The 16,396-nt window shown below is 38.9% G+C and overlaps 1 protein-coding gene across 3 annotated transcripts in view; it reads left to right on the top strand.

The window, feature by feature from the left end:
- Positions 1–16,396, top strand: part of MYO16 (myosin XVI) — a 468,341-nt gene that overhangs the window by 372,866 nt on the left and 79,079 nt on the right. For all 3 annotated transcript variants that reach the window (XM_089693597.1, XM_089693596.1, XM_089693595.1), the window contains exon 23: positions 2,944–3,144. In XM_089693597.1, the coding sequence (XP_089549723.1) occupies positions 2,944–3,144 (201 nt within the window). The remainder of the gene's footprint in view (positions 1–2,943; positions 3,145–16,396) is intronic.

The following is a 16,396-nucleotide window of genomic DNA, read 5'->3' as shown; positions in this document are numbered from 1 at the left end:
ACTTTCCCTCCTTTCCTGACATGCCAGGCGGCATGCTCGGATAAGGGTCTGGTATGGATTTTGAGGGGACCCCCATTCCATTTTTTAAAATGTTGGTGTGGGGGTTCCCCTCACAATCCATACCAGACCCGAAGGGCTTTGCATGGATGAGGAGGACCCCACGCCATTTTAAAAAAATATTTTTGAATTTCCAGCAATTCTTTTTACATTCAGCTGTCAGCGGGGAACCCCACAGCTGAAACATTAAAGAATGTTTTCACTATTAAAATATTGCATGACTGAATAATATAACTCATGCAGTATTTTATTAGCTGTGAGGTATACATACACAATGCGGTAAGATACCGCTTAGTGCATTGTCCCTGGTCGAAGTTCACAGTTGAACTTTCGGTAGGTTCAAATGTTCGACCGTGAACTGAATGGGGGGGTGTTCGGCCCATCACTAGTTTCAACCGTCAATCATTCTTTTTGCCACTGTGACCTCATTTTCCAATTCCTATCTGAAAGGAATGGAAACTGATGCTGTAGCTGATCCTGTTCAAGGTTGGAGGTTACAAGCAACCCCTAATATTATAATATTTACCAGGTCACACTTCTGCACAGGAGAGTGCCATCTGTTCTTTTCCTGATTGGTTCTTGCAGTTAATACAATGACTGCATAATCAAAATGAGATGCTTCCTCCAGGATTTTTGTTAGTAAAAGAGGTAAAACATTATTGTATAGTGACAGTAAATGGCTTTTCATGGGTTTTTACATGAAGTCTAATGGGGTAAATACACAAGACCTAAAAATGCACCTGTGTGTACAACTGCACTGTAAGTGGAAACTATTTTTGGATAAAGTGGAATAAAAAGAATTAAGGAATGAATATATTACTGTAAAATAGTTTTGAAATATTACTGTTCAGTATATGTAAAGGATGCTTTTAGATATTGCAGAATTCCTCTTTATTCATGTGTTTATATTGCTGTCTGTGTCTCTGCAAGGGAAATGTACGCTCTTTGATAGGCTTAATTACCAATGTCACCAAGAATGAAAGTTTAGGTAAACCAAAATTTTGAGTTGCAACCAGAATAGTAATGTATTGAAAATTTTCAAATGGGAACACTTGTTCTCACGAAAAATGTCTAAGCAGGGATTCCAGCCACATTGGATGTATACCCAGTAGCCATACTTCCTTTTGAGTGAGCAGGAAATGAAGGTGCTGTATTTCTCCCTGAGACACATAGCAAAAATTACAGTGGGCTTAACCCTCTCCTACTCTATCCAAAATTTTAAAAACAAATTGCCTTTTACTCTATCCAATTTTTCTTTTTTGTAAATTGCCATTCGATATACTTTAAACATTGCTGTGTAGGAACAGTGTTTAATGTGTGTATGCTATGTGCTTAGTATTTGACCCTGAATATTCACTGGAGCTGTGGGCTGACTTGTTACCAGGGGCGAACTGACCATTTGAGCACTCGGGCATTGCCCGAGGGCCCGGGGTCAGTAGGGAGCTCCATGAAATGCCCCTGGTATCGTTTCTAGGCTTTTTTGGGTGTGCTTTGAGTGTGGGCAAGGACAGAGGGGCCCATGTTCTCCTATTGCCCGGGGCCCCATGAGTTGTCAGTTCCCCCCTGCTTGTTACGGCAATAAATGGTGAAAAACACTATTGAAAATGAAACAGTGATAGACTTTATACATTGCTAAAAATGTTTAAATATAAAGGACATAAAAAAGTGTTATAGAATAAGCGAGGAAGGAACAACTGGAGAAACGTGCACAGACTGGGAGTTACATGTAACAGCTGGTGCTTGCTGTCCTTGGACTTTGCCTTTAATACTTTGATCAAGATGATATCATTAAAGTGAATCCCCCAGATCTATTTCTCATATTTCTATCACGCCTATTAAAAAAGGTATCTGCAGAAACCACTGTAAAACAGTCAGAATTATCTTTCAATTCTCTGTGCAGTTGCTGCATTGCTCCCACTTAAAAAAATGCTAGATGCCTGGAAGCTATGCTGACCTATGGTCTCAGTGGTTTAAAAGACAGGAAAAATTAAGAGACTACTTATCTGCATATTTGTCCTGGGTTAGTGACCTAAAGTATTATTAAAAGCCAGAGAGGTAAGCCAGGCAGTCAAGCAGCTGGAATTTGCAGAATGAGAACTCAACAGCCGACTCTTATGATAGGTTAGGTAGTTACTGCTAATAACATTACAAATGGATCCCTGCTGTGTAATTAATTTTATATCTCCTTACAGATTCATTCTACTTATACATTACAATGAAGCTAATTGTACGCTTAATTTCAGCACATTTCTCAGAAATTTCACCTAAGGAAAAATTTCCAATTATCCTTATCCCTCTAGGAATGAAAAATTTTGCTTGGGACATTTTCTGCTGAATGCATTAGGTTATATTGGAGATGAATTTTACTGACATTTTAACAACGGCAAAATCAGTCTTGCAGTTGTTTCACAGCATATCCCTATTGATAAGGTTAGAATGTGGTCAGTGCAATGCAGCAATCAGATATTATATACAAATTTAAAGCAAAAATGATTTGCGGTTTCTAAGTTGTGATGGACAGTAAATCCCAGCTTGATTTCCACTAAAGCTAAATATAGACAAATATTGTATCTGTGGCTTTTTTTGCAGAAATAGGTAGCTAGTCCTTCTAAAATAGTAGAGCTTTTCTTTTGATATCAATACAAGCACATGTGCCCTTGCTCCTTCAAAATGACTCTTTATCAATTTTCTTATGATATACAGTATATTACAGGCAATAGTTATACAAAATGGCAAGTAACAGTGTTTTTTTTAATATGTAGTAGTGTATATAAAATTAAATCAATACTATCTAACTTCACAAATGTAAAATAACTTTACATATAATATGTAAACATTATACTTTGCTACATTATTAAAACCAAATAAAATGTGCTTGTTTTTCAGAAGCCATTAGGTTTTCTGTCTGTTCTAGATGAGGAAAGCCAGTCCATTCATTCCATGGAACAAAGCCTCTCCAAACGGCTGCAGTCACTCTTGGAGACATCAAATTCAAATACAGTGTACACATCAGTAAAAGATGGCAATGGCAATGTCACAACTAAGGATCAAGGTCCCGTCTTCACAATTATGCATTATGCAGGAAGGGTAAGCAGTATGAATTGTGTAAACAGGATCCTGCACTAAGGAAAGAACATTTCTTTGTAACATATACCTGTGTTATAGCTCATGCTACACTTTTACATGAATATTTAAACTTCATTCTCGATCATACTAATTTCAATTTCCTATTCCCTGGAAGATTTCTCAAAGGGTGTCATAGTGCTAAAATATTGATTTACTTTCTTAATATCATCATTCATTTAGATGCAGCATAAATGTATTCACTTCATTTTGATGGCACAGCCCTTGGCTTGGGGAAAAAGACCTAATTAACCACTAGGGTGACATTCACTGGATCCTTGTTAGTTCTGAAGCATGTGAACTTGATTAGCTTCTGCATTTTAAGCTGTTCAAAATTGTCATGGTTTTAAAGCATTGCAAGTGGCAGGAGAGTGTATGAACATACAGCATTTCCATTGCTATAATGATGCTACTGCCACAACATGTCTTCAAATCATTAGTGAAAAATGTGTCATGATATGCCAGATGAGCCAATCCAAAATGACTGCTGCACCAATTATTATTTATTATAATTTTCTTTTATAAACTGGGCCTTCCTTGAAGCTGATTTTCACTCATGTCCACATATACATGGAACTAGCACAAAATTTATGAGCAATGTATGAATGCATTGATTATTTCAGTCCGAGAGGAAACCATAAGAGTAAACAAACCTCAGTAGTGAAAATAACATTTATACAGTATATTATTTTTCTGAAATCCTGTTGAAATACAAAAAAAAGACAATATGCAACTCTTCTATTCTGTTTGCTATTTCATATTTTTAAAATTGCCTGAAAAGATTGGGACCTAATACAATATTTTGTTTTGCACATTTACACTTAAAGTAAATTTTTGTTGTTGTTTCTTTTGGTAGTGCTTTTTGTTTTCACCTATCTTTCATAATTTTTTTAGTTTATTTTTACCTTTTTTGAATAATGGGGCAATTATATAAATTATCCCTGTGCCATTAGCAGTGTTCATTTTGGCATTAGTCTTTTGACTAAAATGCCATTTTAGTTTAAGTTGCATTTTAGTCATCTGCAATTTTTTTAGGTTTAGTTGTGTTTAGTCAACTAAAATCTCCAGTACCTTTTAGTTGACTAAACTCATTTTAGTCATCTAAAATCAAATGGGTTTAGTTAAATTGTAATGCATTATTTAAGCATTTCTCTAGAATTTCAAAACTCATTATATACTCCTGGAGTAAAAAAAAAAACTAATATCATGTTATTATTTATGGTATTAAGATTTTAACAAACTACACAGGCGCAGATTTAGCTGTTATATACAGACACAGATTTAGCCGTTATGCAACAACGTCTTTACTCTTTAAAAGTAAAACGAGTTTTGTTGCAAGAATATTGCTTTTTTTGGCAGAAGTGTAACATTAAAATAAAATAAAAAATAAACTCTGTGCATGATGCCACTATGCACATTTACATGAACTTTAACAGTTCAAGTAACTGAACAGAACACAACAAAACATTTCAGCAGCTACAAGCACAGGCACTACCACTGGCACAGCATAATAAACCAATACTCAAGGGTAGTGCTTATTTCTAAAATAAGAATCAGTTTACTGACAATTTATTATATCAACAGTTCTAATTCTCAGATACATTCAAAGAAAAAGTGCACAGTCTGCCATGCCATTAGTGTGTGGATGGTAAAATCACCACTTTTTATTAACTCTCTCTCAGCATTGACAATAGGGGTAAATATCGGACTAAAAAGACTCCCCTAGGGGCAGGACCCCAACATAAGGCTGCCCTATGACAGTTACTGATCTATTTTTCTTTTTCACTAGTGTGATATTTACCTCTACTGCCAAATGTTTTAATGGTAAGAGAGAGACGTTGATAAATAAACGGTGGTTGTTATAGTTCCACATACTAGTGGCGTTGCAGCCTGCGCATTTTTCCTATGAATTTAACTGAGAATTAGAACTGTTCTGTTGTTGAATTGTTGATTCTTCCTATTGCAATATGCGCACCCAATAAGTATTAGGTATGCTTCTTAGGTTATAAATATAAATACCTGGAGAGTAAATCACTTCTATTTGTGTTGATTCATTTTAGTGAAAGCACTTTGTGCCAACATGACCCTTACTCTATTCCGCTGGTCTCTAAAGAGGTCACCTGTAACACTGATTACCCTCTCTGCAAAGGCATGAGAAGCTGGCATAGCCAAAAGGTCTAATGCAAAAGGTTTTAGATAGTGATAAAAAGTGTTACTTTTTGACATACAAAAATCTGTTCTGGTGTCCTGTGTGATGGTGAGATCTTGGTGCAAAAGCTCTTCCTTATATTTTCTGATCTGCGGCTTTATGCTGTTTGGAGTGATCCTCTGCCTGGGTCTTTTGCAGTATTTAGAAAGAAACCAAAGACTGGCTGCATTGATGTCGATGGTGCTACATCTACTTCCTGTGATTTTTCAATATTATCGTCTTCCGCATCACCTTCAGACAATTTCTCATCTTGTGTGTGGGGCATTGTAGATTTTCTTACAGCATACTACTCTGCATTTTGAAGCAGTTTCTGAATATTATCAATCACCACATTGTAACGGAACCGGACCCCGACTGCACTAGGGTATTTCCATTAAACTCTCGCTTCCCTGTCCGAACACTGACCACGGTCACCACCGCTGACCAAACAAGACGAAACAGCACCAGACTTGTCCTAAAACAGGAAGTGGGCTGCTTTATTTTAACACAGATACAAGATATATGCACAGGGCAGGGAAATACACCCAGTAACAGGAAACACATCAGCAGGCCGTCCCATCAGGGGGAAGGGCTGCCGGAAACAACCCCCACCAAGCCAGTACAAACACATATATCCCATAATAGTTTGCTCCCAAGCAAGACACACAATAGAACAATGGGATACACCAAGTGGCAGTAGACAACACACAAACCCATACATCCCATAATAGTTTTCTCCCATGCAAGACATACAATAGAACAATGGACCCACGTGGCAGTAAACAATGAACAACCCCCACACCCCACCTATACATGTCTACACAATAACAGAAAATTTCACCCTGTATCCCTAACAGGCACAGGGTGACTTACACATAATAGGGATATGGGGAGCTGAGACAGGGGGCTCCCCACCCCTCCAAAGGGGGCTGTGTTCCATGGGCCCCCCACCCAAAGTCACTCTCGTCACACACATCAGCACATTCCCTTTTTTTCTGTGAAATTGTGGCAAGGTCTTGGTAACTAGTGTTCTGCTTAAAGTCCTCCAGGTGGCTGATTAGATGAGAGGTCAGGGACAGCCAAGGACATGATGATGTTGTCATTCTGGAGGGTTTTAGTATGTTCCACAAAAGGCAGCAGTAGGTCATGCAATGAAGTGAGCTTTTGCCATTCACTAAGGAGCAAGCTGTCCCATCCCATGTTATTTGTGATTTGGCAGACTGACTCTTTCAGTTTGAGGAGTCTTGCCATCATGTTGTCAATGTGATGTCATGTTGTCATGTGATCAATGTCCTTGACCAGCGTGTGGGGCAGTCATTTAAAAGAGTAAGGCCACACTGCTCCAATATCTTCTGTGTTGCAATGGAATACTTGTGGAAGAGGATATTTATTTATTTTGCTTTATTAAGGATTCTCCTAACACTTGCCTTCTTCTGCAGCATGTGAACCACAAGTTGTAAGGTATGCACCATACACGGTGTCTGGTTCATGTCAATCTGTTGGTCCCTAACAAGAGGAACACAGCCAAATAAGCATAAAGTATAGAAAAGGTTACTGTTTCCATGCTATTTTAACACTCAACATCTTATGGGAATATTTTTACACAAGATAACAAATAAAGTGGAAAATAAAAAAGATGCACCAGTAAAGTAGAGCGGACAGAGCCCCAATATCAATCATCTCATATCCATGTGATAATTGACTGCCATCATGTAAAAGAATAATAAAATAGGCTCACCTCAGATCATCAATTTCAAACTTTCAGAGTCTAAGAGTCACTTTCCGTCATGGTGGAGTCTTTCTCACTAGAACTGGGTGGTTCTTCTACTGCTGCCATGGTTTGTTTAAATACTACCACCATATTATTCCTGTTGTCTGTTATCACTGTAAGGATCTTCCTCTTTGGTATGTCCCACTCTTTCCGGCATTTGTCCACACATGATTTAATTGACTGTACAGTGTGTGAGTGGGCTACTTGTTCAAGGGTCAACAATATGTGTTTAGGTTTATTTTGTTCAACACAAAAGTAGCATGCACTTATAGCAAGGAGTAAAGCTGTGAGTCCTTTTTTTGTCCACAAATCAATGCAAATGGATACTCTCCGGGCAGCAGTCAGTCTCTTTTTGAATTTTTTTCATCTTCATGTTTTCTCAAGCAGATTGCTTATTTTAGTTTTCTTTGGAACAGTCAGCTTCATATCTACTGTCTCTATCATACTAACCAAGTCCTCATCTTCAGTTGTTCTGACTGGTAATCCAGAGTGCTCAATCAATTTTGCTATGGCCTCCTCCCTGGCCTGTTTTTCCTTAGATACAATTTTGTATTTTAAAGCACTTAAAAGAGCAGTGCAGATAGTTTGCTGTGGTGCACTGGCTTGACTTGGCCCATCATTGGATGTTTTCTGTATCTGTGGGGGAAAAATAAAGTTATTCTAATGTTTCTTTCTCTCTTACCCATTCACACAGTCAGCTCCAAGTTGTCTCTCTATAATATACTACATGTATATACAGCCTTAGGCCTTTAGGCACCCTGGGTGAAAATTATTGACAGTGCTGCTCCCTGACCACATCCCTCTATATATATTTTGGTGAGATACTTCCATTCTGGGAAAGCACATCTAAAGAGATGTATCATGCAGACCATGCAACTATCCTCATTATTTAGAGCCAGACAGCCATGCAGGTGCTGGTGCAGCAACTGAAAGATGATTATGAACTCACTAACATAAAGATTCAGTGATTGCACAACATGGACACAGACAAACAGCTATTACTTCAGAATAACAAATTGAATTAAATTAAATTAAATATAACTGCAACAAAGTTTGTTATAAAATCACTGCAATGTACATAGAAAAGCCTTTTCGCAACAAAAGTGGAGTTAAGTGTGCTTACTTTTGTATGAATTTCGGTATGACTCGTCCGCAAATGACTCTTCAAGTTCAAGTAATTTTATCAGCGATTGTCGCTCCACATGGTTTGCAAAGGGTCTTGTTCACTTTAGCATCAAATGTAAAATACATCCTTAGATCTTGTTTTCTCTTTCTACCAGTCACAGACATCGACATTTCTGTGCAGTTTGTGCAGCAGTGGGGAAGTAAATAGGAGTCACTCCAACTCACGTCAGTGAGGTCTGGATGGTGAGGAGGAGGTCTGCGATTCACAGTGCTCTGGACAGAGGCCTGTAATGCACACAGTGCTCTGGATGGTCTGAGAATGCCTGTAATGCACACAGTGCTCTGGATGGTCTGAGAATGCCTGTAATGCACAGTGAGTGCTCTGGACAGTCTGAGGAGGCCTGTAAAGCTACACAGTCAGTGCTCTGGACAGTCTGAGGAGGCCGATAATGCTGCACAGTGCTGTGGATGGTGGTCTGTGGATGCCTGTAATGCTGCACAGTGCCCTGGATGGTGATCTGAGGACAGAGGCCTGTAATGCACAATGCTCTGGATGGTAGTCTGAGGAGGCATGTAATGTACTGTGCTCTTGATGGTGGCCTGAAGAGGCCTGTGATGCTGTACATTGTTCTGGACAGTGGTCCAAGAAGGCCTGCACTGCTGCAGAGTGCTCTGGATGGTGGTCTGAGAAGGCCTGCAATGCATAGTGCTCATGGTCTGAGAGGCCTGTAATGCTGCACAGTGCTTTGGACGGTGGTCTGAGGAGGCCAGTAATACACATTGCTCTGGACGGAGGTCTGAGGAGGCCTGTAATGCTGCACAGTGCTCTGAACAGTGGTATGAGGAGGCCTGTAATGCTGCACAGTGCTCCAGATGGAGGTCTGAGGAGGCTTGCAATGCTGCACAGTGCTAAACATGCTACGGTTGCTACTCAATACCTTGCTTACTGGGAGCGGAAGCACTCACGGGCTCTACAGGTGGAGCTCCAAGGACACCAGACGATCACATGGGTAAATGTCCCTCCCTCACATTTTCTTTCCGTTTTCGTTCGTTGACGAAAATGGAATTAATTTTCATCATAGTTTTCATCAATTTACGAAAATGTGGGGTACTTTTTGTTTCATCACTGGAAATATGCCACTCACAAAGAACATTTTTTACGAAAATGTTTTCGTCGATGAAATTAACACTGGCTATTAGGAACTCCACCTAACTCTTCTCATCACACAAGGGGAGTTTTTTTGCAGGAAGGAGTGGAGCTTCTTGTCTTGTACAGAAGATAAAAAAATTGAAGTGTGGTAATATTTAATTTTTTGTAGCCTTATGCTGAAGGGAAAGCCAAAATCACAGTATCTAGCTATTTTATACATAGGGGCCATATGGGTACTCATAATTATGCAATAAATGTGAATTCCCTGTAAGTTCCAACAGCCTCCGTGTAATGATGGTCTGTAGGGTCTGCTAGCTGGAGTTGGGTACACGCGGTGCCTGGAAGTGACGTTGCGGTGCTGGTGGAAGGACTTGAAGGACAACTGAAGTGAGGGAAGGGGAACCACAGATGTGTCCAAGAGCTGTCTACAAGCTAGCACTCCATGCAGGACGAGCCGGTTGCTATGATTACATGTTTGGGGGGAAGGCCCCTTCCTCAGATCATGTGATGTAAGAGTCCTGTGCTTATGTGTACTAGTATGTAAAGTATGCCTGCTGCTCAATACACAGGGGCAGGCCCCTTCCTCAGGTCATGTGATGTAAGAGTCCTGTGCTTATGTGTACTAGTATGTAAAATATACCCGCTGCTCAAAACACAGAGCTCTGCTCTCCTTGGAAAAATGCCCATTTATTTTTGTTTATGCATTAACTTGAAAACTAATACAGTATATTAGGTTAGTGAACCTCACAAAGGTAACCTTTTTTATATACCAGAGATAAGTAAAGTTCTGGAGTTGTGACACTCCTTTTTAGAATGACATGTATCCCACTTGGTTACCATGCACAGCTGCACTAGAATTTGTGTGCTCTAGTTTTCTCCTTGGGATTAATATGAATTCTATGCTGATCAGTTGTGGAAGAAAACATTTGTGGGGAAAGACTAACGTGATTTCTGGCAAATTGCTGCTGTGCAGTATTGCCACTCAGAACACAGTATTAGGAAATATGATACTTGTGTGAAATAACATTTTATTAGTATAGTATATAGCAACATGACATTTGCGTATGGTATATGGTAAAATAGCACCTATGTAACATGTTATCCCTCTCCAGATGACCTAGATTCCCAAGTGTTATGCCATTCATATCAAGGAAATAACCTTACTAGTATTGACTATATTTATTTATTGACTCCAGTATCTCCAATAAATCTGTAGTCCTTTTCCCAAGAATAAGTCTGGGTAAACGTTACACCATATTACTTTTCACCCAAGTGTCTAAAACCACTAATACCTTAAAAAATGGAGATCAGCAAGCAGCACCGTTTAGACAATCCCACTTGAAATAAATATCATGAACTTATTGAGACCAAAACTTATTGAGACCATACAATTTAGTTAAACCACAGTAAAAGAGGCAGCTTACAGACCCAGATGTTCCAAACCTGTCAGTACCAGACAGTGTCCACTGGTGGATGACCCACAGTCCCATGGCCAGCGGGAGGTAGGTGGAAAAGCTGTGGTGTCAATGCAGCCAGAAGTTACTGTGAATTCCCTGTAAGCTCCAACAGCCTCCATGTAATGACGTTCCATAGGGCTGCTAGTCAGAGATGGCGCACACACGGCGCCTGGAAGTGACGTCACAGTGCTGGTGAAAGGACCTGAAGGAGAGCCAAAGTGAACGAAGGGGAACTGCAGATGTGTCCAAGAGCTGTCTGCAAGCTAGTACCCCATGCAGGATGAGCCGGTTGCTATGACTACATGTTTGGGGCAGGCCCCTTCCTCAGATCATGTGATGCATCCTGGCTGAAAAAAGCATGAGTAGTTTTATGATTAAGTGTACATTTTAATGCAAAATAATATTGATTTTTGGCATAAACAATTAAAATATTACTGCAACAACAGGTAAACCACCTCCTCTTCTTACTTGATGGCCCTTCCTACATTTCAACGAAGCTCCTTTCCACCTACATTGCATTAAAACATCCAATGCTTGTTTCCTCTATCATTTTTTTTATGTATCATTTATTTGGGATTTTATGAACCTGGCCTTTTCTCAGGAGCAACTTCCAGTTTAATTGTAGTTTCCTTTAACTTTGAAACAAATGAATGCCAGCAAATACTTAGCTTCAAGGAGATTTACCATTTTCTCAAATACGTGTAAGCGCTGCTAATTATTATTTCTTGGGTTCTTGTGACAGTCACAAGGTGCATTCCAGACTCGTGCTGTTCAACCTTGTCTTTGCCTTTGATTCACAGTTACTTAAGCTATTTTGTGCTTTCTTGGAGAGCAAGTAATACTTTTCTCAGTTTCTGGCATGCTTTCATTGTTTAATGTTCAAAGCCCGAAAAGAGATTCTATTTAATACAAAATAAAAGTTGTTTTTAAAATGCTCAAAAGAAAAACTTATTTATGAATATCTTAAAAAAATGTAGTTTGAAGTGTGTTTTACTAAGTAATGCAGTTATATTATAACTTCATGTTTGTAAGCACTGAAGCAATCTGACATCACTGTCAGTTGAGTAATCAGTATAGCTGTCTCGGATCATAATTTAAAACACCCTTGAGGGATTATATGTCCAGGCTGACCCTGATGCTCCCTAAATATTCTGTGAAGAACTCTAGAGCCCATAGTTATGAAAAAAACATTGTTTTGTTGGCCTTCTTAATCTGCTCTTTTGGGAACTGTAGATGGTAAGTAATATTATGATTAATATCAATAAATTAGTTTTATAATCAAGGAAAGTTAAACTGCCGATAAACATACAGTACAGTTGTGCTCAAAAGTTTACATACACTGGCAGAAATTGTGAAATTTTGGCATTGATATTGAAAATATAACTGATCATGCCAAAAAATACTATTTTATTGAAGGATGATGATCATATGAAGCCATTTATTATCAAATAGTTGTTTGGCTCCTTTTTAAATCATAATGATAACAGAAATCACCCAAATGGCCATGATCAAAAGTTTACATACCCTGGAATAACATAAAAATAGTGCAGCGCTAAAAGTAGTGACAATAAGACAAATAAAAGTCCACTAAAGGTCTTGGTCATATGGACGTGTCCAGTGACAAATGAGGATTCAGAATTGGTGATCCGTGTGGAAACGGCTGAAAAACGCACTCACCAGAAGTAAGACACATAAACGCAGTGTGCATCTAGAACTCATGGATCCTCAATCCAGAGGGGAGTAAAGCTGGTCCGGTTACAGGAATGGTGAATCCCTCCTCTGTGGATGCAGCAACAGATTCTCCTTCTCTCGATTAGGTGTAGAATTCCAAGATCAAGATTCTGCAAGCAAAAGCTTAAGAGCAGCTCATTGGCTCCCCAACTATCTTAATTTGCATTAAGCAGATCTAGTGTTCTGATTTGCCGATGCTCTGTCTTACGCAACTCTACTCACACTTTGGCGTCGTGCATCCACAGAGGAGGGATTCACCATTCCTGTAACCGGACCAGCTTTACTCCCCTCTGGATTGAGGATCCATGAGCTCTAGATGCACACTGCGTTTATGTGTCTTACTTCTGGTGAGTGCGTTTTTCAACCGTTTCCACACGGATCACCAATTCTGAATCCTCATTTGTCACTGGACACGTCCATATGACCAAGACTTTTAGTGGACTTTTATTTGTCTTATTGTCACTACTTTTAGCGCTGCACTATTTTTATGTTATTTCATTTAAGTTTATATTGGTTGCTTAGAGTGCTCAGCCGCTTTCAGGATTAGCGCTCACTGCTGTTTTTTTTTTTTTTTACATACCCTGGAATGTTTGGCCTTGGTACAGACACACAAGGTGACACACATGGGTTAAAATGACAATTAGAGGTTAATGTCCCACATCTGTGGCTTTTTAAATTGCAATTAGTGTCAGTGTATAAATAGTCAATGAGTTTGTTAGCTCTTACGTGGAAGCACTGGCTAGGCTAGATATGGAGCCATGGGGATCAGAAAAGAACTGACAAAAGTCCTGCGTAACAAAGTAATGGAACTTTATAAAGATGGAAAAGGACATAAAAAGATGTCCAAAGCCTTGAATATGCCAATCAGTACTGTTAAATCACCTATTAAGAAGTGGAAAGTTTGGGGATCTCTTGATACCAAGCCAAGGTCAGGTAGATCAGGAAAGATTGCAGGCATAACTGACAGAAGAATTGTCCGGGATTCAAAGAAGAACCCACAGGCAACCTCAAAAGAAATACAGGCTGCTCTGGAAAAAAATGGTGTGGTTGTTTTTAAGGAGTACAATATGGTGATACTTGAACAAAAATGAGCTGTTTGGTCGAGGTGCCAGAAAGAAGCTTTTACTGCACCAATGCCACAAAAAAGCCCAGTTACAATATGCCTGACAACACCTTGACATGCTTAACCAGGCCTTTTTGTGTCATTGATGCAGTAAAGGCTTCTTGCTGGCACCTCGCCCATGCAGCTCATTTTTGTTCAAGTGTCATCTTATTGTGCTCCTTCAAAACAACCACACTGTCTTTTTCCAGAGCAGCCTGTATTTCTTTTGAGGTTGTCTGTGGGATTTTCTTTGAATCCTGGACAATTCTTATGTCAGTTATGGCTGCAATCTTTCTTGGTCTACCTGACCTTGGCTTGGTATCAAAAGATCCCCAAACTTTCCACTTCTTAATAAGTGATTTAACAGTACTGATTGGCATATTCAAAGCTTTGGACATCTGTTTATGTCCTTTTCCATCTTTATAAAGTTCCATTACCTTGTTACGCAGGACTTTTGACAGTTCTTTACTGATCCCCATGGCTCAGTATCTAGCCTAGTCAGTGCTTCCATGTAAGAGCTAACAAACTCATTGACTATATATACACTGACATTAATTGCAATTTCAAAAGCCACAGATGTGGGACATTAACCTCTAATTGTCATTTTAACCCATGTGTGTCACCGTGTGTGTCTGTACCAAGGCCAAACATTCCAGGGTATGTAAACTTTTGATCATGGCCATTTGGGTGATTTCTGTTATTATGATTTAAAAAGGAGCCAAACAACTATTTGATAATAAATGGCTTCATATGATCATCATCCTTCAATAAAATAGCATTTTTTGGCATGATCAGTCATATTTTCAATATCAATGCCAAAATTTCACAATTTCTGCCAGGGTATGTAAACTTTTGAGCACAACTATACATGGGCAGTCACCATATGATGGGGACATAAGTGTGATTGTGTTTGGCCAAGCATCATAGTTGTGTCCAGGGGCGGACTGACAACTCATGGGGCCCCCGGGCAATAGAGGATCATGGGGCCCCTGTGTCCTTGCCCAAAATCAAAAAAGCCTATGAAAAAGGTACCAGGGGCATCTCATGGGGCCCCCTACTGACCCCAGGCCCTCGGGCAGTGCCCGAGTTTCCAAATGGTCAGTCCGTCCCTGGTTGTGCCTATGAAGGGAAGAGGACCTGAGCAGTACCAACAGATGATGCTGGTGCTGTGTATGTAAAGATGAATAATAGCAACTGGGACACACTTTTTAAAACACCTGCCTGATTGTTTTCCCAAAGATCCATTGGGCACAGGTTCTTTAGAAAATGAAAATTTTGGAATTAGCATTTGTCATCTCATATCTGTGTGTGTGTGAATTTGAGGGTTAACTAGAAAATTCTACTTGGGTAGGAGTTACACTTTTTTAACATATGTGGAACACTAGTGTTAATCCCAGTGTGAAGAAAAGTGGAGGGAATTATTGCCTCCATCTGTATAATTTACACCTTCACTGGCTGTTAACCAGACTTAAAAGACATTATTATTCAGCTGGTATCAGTCTAGTATTCAGAAGTGAGTATGCAAATTAAATGAAACTTACTACAGATTCCATTAAATACATATAAATGCATTATGGTGCCATGCAAAAGGCTGGCACTTATAGACACACTGTCAGCTGATGCCATTAGGAAAGTGATCAAGCAGTGTATATACTACTTTAGAAAATCTCTGGTGTCATCTATGGGAGAAAGCAGATCTGTGGATGTTTAGGTTGCTGTAATGGAAACCTCATCCAGGAATTATATTGTTTCCTGACATCAAAATTATCTTCTATGTATAAATATCATTAGTCTTTCTATCAAGTAAAGGGCCTGGAACTAACACCAAAGCCTACTTATCCCTCTGTGCAAAGCAAAGTGTACTGTGATTTGCATTTTTCTACCATATTGCACACAGTACTATGGAGTGAACAAGTTTATAAAAAGATTAACATTAACATTCAATCATGTAATCAGGTGGGATACAACATCTCCAAAGCAAAATACTTGAAGTTTTTTTATTATTAATGTAGCAGCCAAATGGATACTTGTTATTCTGATCTGTGATGAAAATCAAAATGTGTTTATCAATTACCGGTGTGTTTCTGGAAAAAATGGAAATGCTTTTTTTTTTTAAATTACAAAATTAAAATACATATGAATGTACTATGCAATTAATAACTGCAATTATTTATTTGAGCATGCAGGCAAGCTCTTCCTTAGTCAGCCTGTGGAGTTTATTTACTAAAGCTGGAGAGCAAAATCGGGCTTACTTCTGCATAGAAACTAATCATCTTCCAGGTTTTATTGCCAAAGCTTAATTGAACAAGCTGAGGCTGGATGCCGATTGGTTTCTATGCAGAAGTGATCCTGATATTGCACTCTCCAGCTTTAGTAAATAAACCCCACAGGCTGACTAAGGAAGATCTTGCCTGCATTTTAGTAAATAAACCATAGTCTCCTTTTTTTTCAGCCCTTCAAATTAATGTTTCAATCACAGCACATTTTTTTCTTTTTCAGATTCTCCTATTAGAAAAAATAAAATAAATAAAATGTGTTTTTAATGGACTTCAATTTTGGTTAATCTATACACTGCTTTAATAAAAGATTCCCCCAAAATTTGTTTTACTTTAATACAAATTCACGTTCAGCAGGTTTTTTTGCTTGAGTTTCCGGATTAAGACATTTTCATTTCAATTTACTCTTTTGCACT

Source organism: Staurois parvus, unplaced genomic scaffold (assembly GCF_062004578.1).
Source record: "Staurois parvus isolate SC_StPar_1 unplaced genomic scaffold, SC_StPar_1.0 ptg000634l, whole genome shotgun sequence".
In the NCBI taxonomy this organism is placed as follows: Eukaryota; Metazoa; Chordata; class Amphibia; order Anura; family Ranidae; genus Staurois; species Staurois parvus.
The sequence above is the reverse complement of the archived record's forward strand: the minus strand, read 5'-3'. Positions and strand labels throughout refer to the sequence as shown.